Source organism: Aplysia californica, unplaced genomic scaffold (genome assembly GCF_000002075.1).
Source record: "Aplysia californica isolate F4 #8 unplaced genomic scaffold, AplCal3.0 scaffold00893, whole genome shotgun sequence".
Lineage (NCBI taxonomy): Eukaryota > Metazoa > Mollusca > Gastropoda > Aplysiida > Aplysiidae > Aplysia > Aplysia californica.
The window spans coordinates 262,398-263,262 of record NW_004798163.1 but is presented as its reverse complement, the minus strand read 5'-3'; the positions used below and the strand labels follow the sequence as shown (position 1 = coordinate 263,262).

Genomic DNA, 865 nt, shown 5'->3' with positions numbered 1-865 from the left:
CCCACCCTCCCCCATGTCGCGGAATAAGAAGTCATTTTCCAATAAACAAAATCATGATTCCCCAGCCTGAAAAATAAACAAAGTTTGTGGGGTTGGCAAGTCTGTATAAGGCTTCAGTAACAACAAACCCGTTCTTGGTTTGTTTGTATAAGGCTTCAGTAACAACAAACCCGTTCTTTGGTTTCAGACGGTGAAGGAGTTCCTCCCCCCGATGATCGCTAAGCAAACGGGCCACATCTTCAACGTGGTCTCCATAGCAGGCTTCAGTGGCACAGCTCTGCTCGTAGACTACTGGTGAGTCCATGGGTCACACAGCACTGCTCGTAGACTACTGGTGAGTCCATGGGTCACACAGCTCGTAGACTACTGGTGAGTCCATGGGTCACACACCTCGTAGACTACTGGTGAGTCCATGAGTCACACAGCTGGTAGACTACTGGTGAGTCCATGGGCGACACAGCTCATAGACTACTGGTGAGTCCATGGGTCACTCAGCTCGTAGACTACTGGTGAGTCCATGGGTCACTCAGCTCATAGACTACTGGTGAGTCCATGGGTCACACAGCTCGTAGACTACTGGTGAGTCCATGGGTCACACAGCTGGTAGACTACTGGTGAGTCCATGGGTCACTCAGCTCGTAGACTACTGGTGAGTCCATGGGTGACACAGCTCGTAGACTACTGGTGAGTCCATGGGTCACACAGCACTGCTCGTAGACTACTGGTGAGTCCATGGGTCACTCAGCTGGTAGACTACTGGTGAGTCCATGGGTGACACAGCTCGTAGACTACTGGTGAGTCCATGGGTCACTCAGCTGGTAGACTACTGGTGAGTCCATGGGTGACACAGCTCGTAGACTACTGG

At 51.7% G+C, this 865-nt stretch overlaps 1 protein-coding gene across 1 annotated transcript in view; it reads left to right on the top strand.

Moving 5' to 3' along the window:
- LOC101854368 (17-beta-hydroxysteroid dehydrogenase 13) overlaps nucleotides 1–865 on the top strand; it is a gene marked incomplete in the record, with an annotated part of 11,827 nt that overhangs the window by 5,298 nt on the left and 5,664 nt on the right. The window contains 1 exon segment of the mRNA XM_013089201.2: nucleotides 188–294. Within this exon segment, the coding sequence (XP_012944655.1) occupies nucleotides 188–294 (107 nt within the window).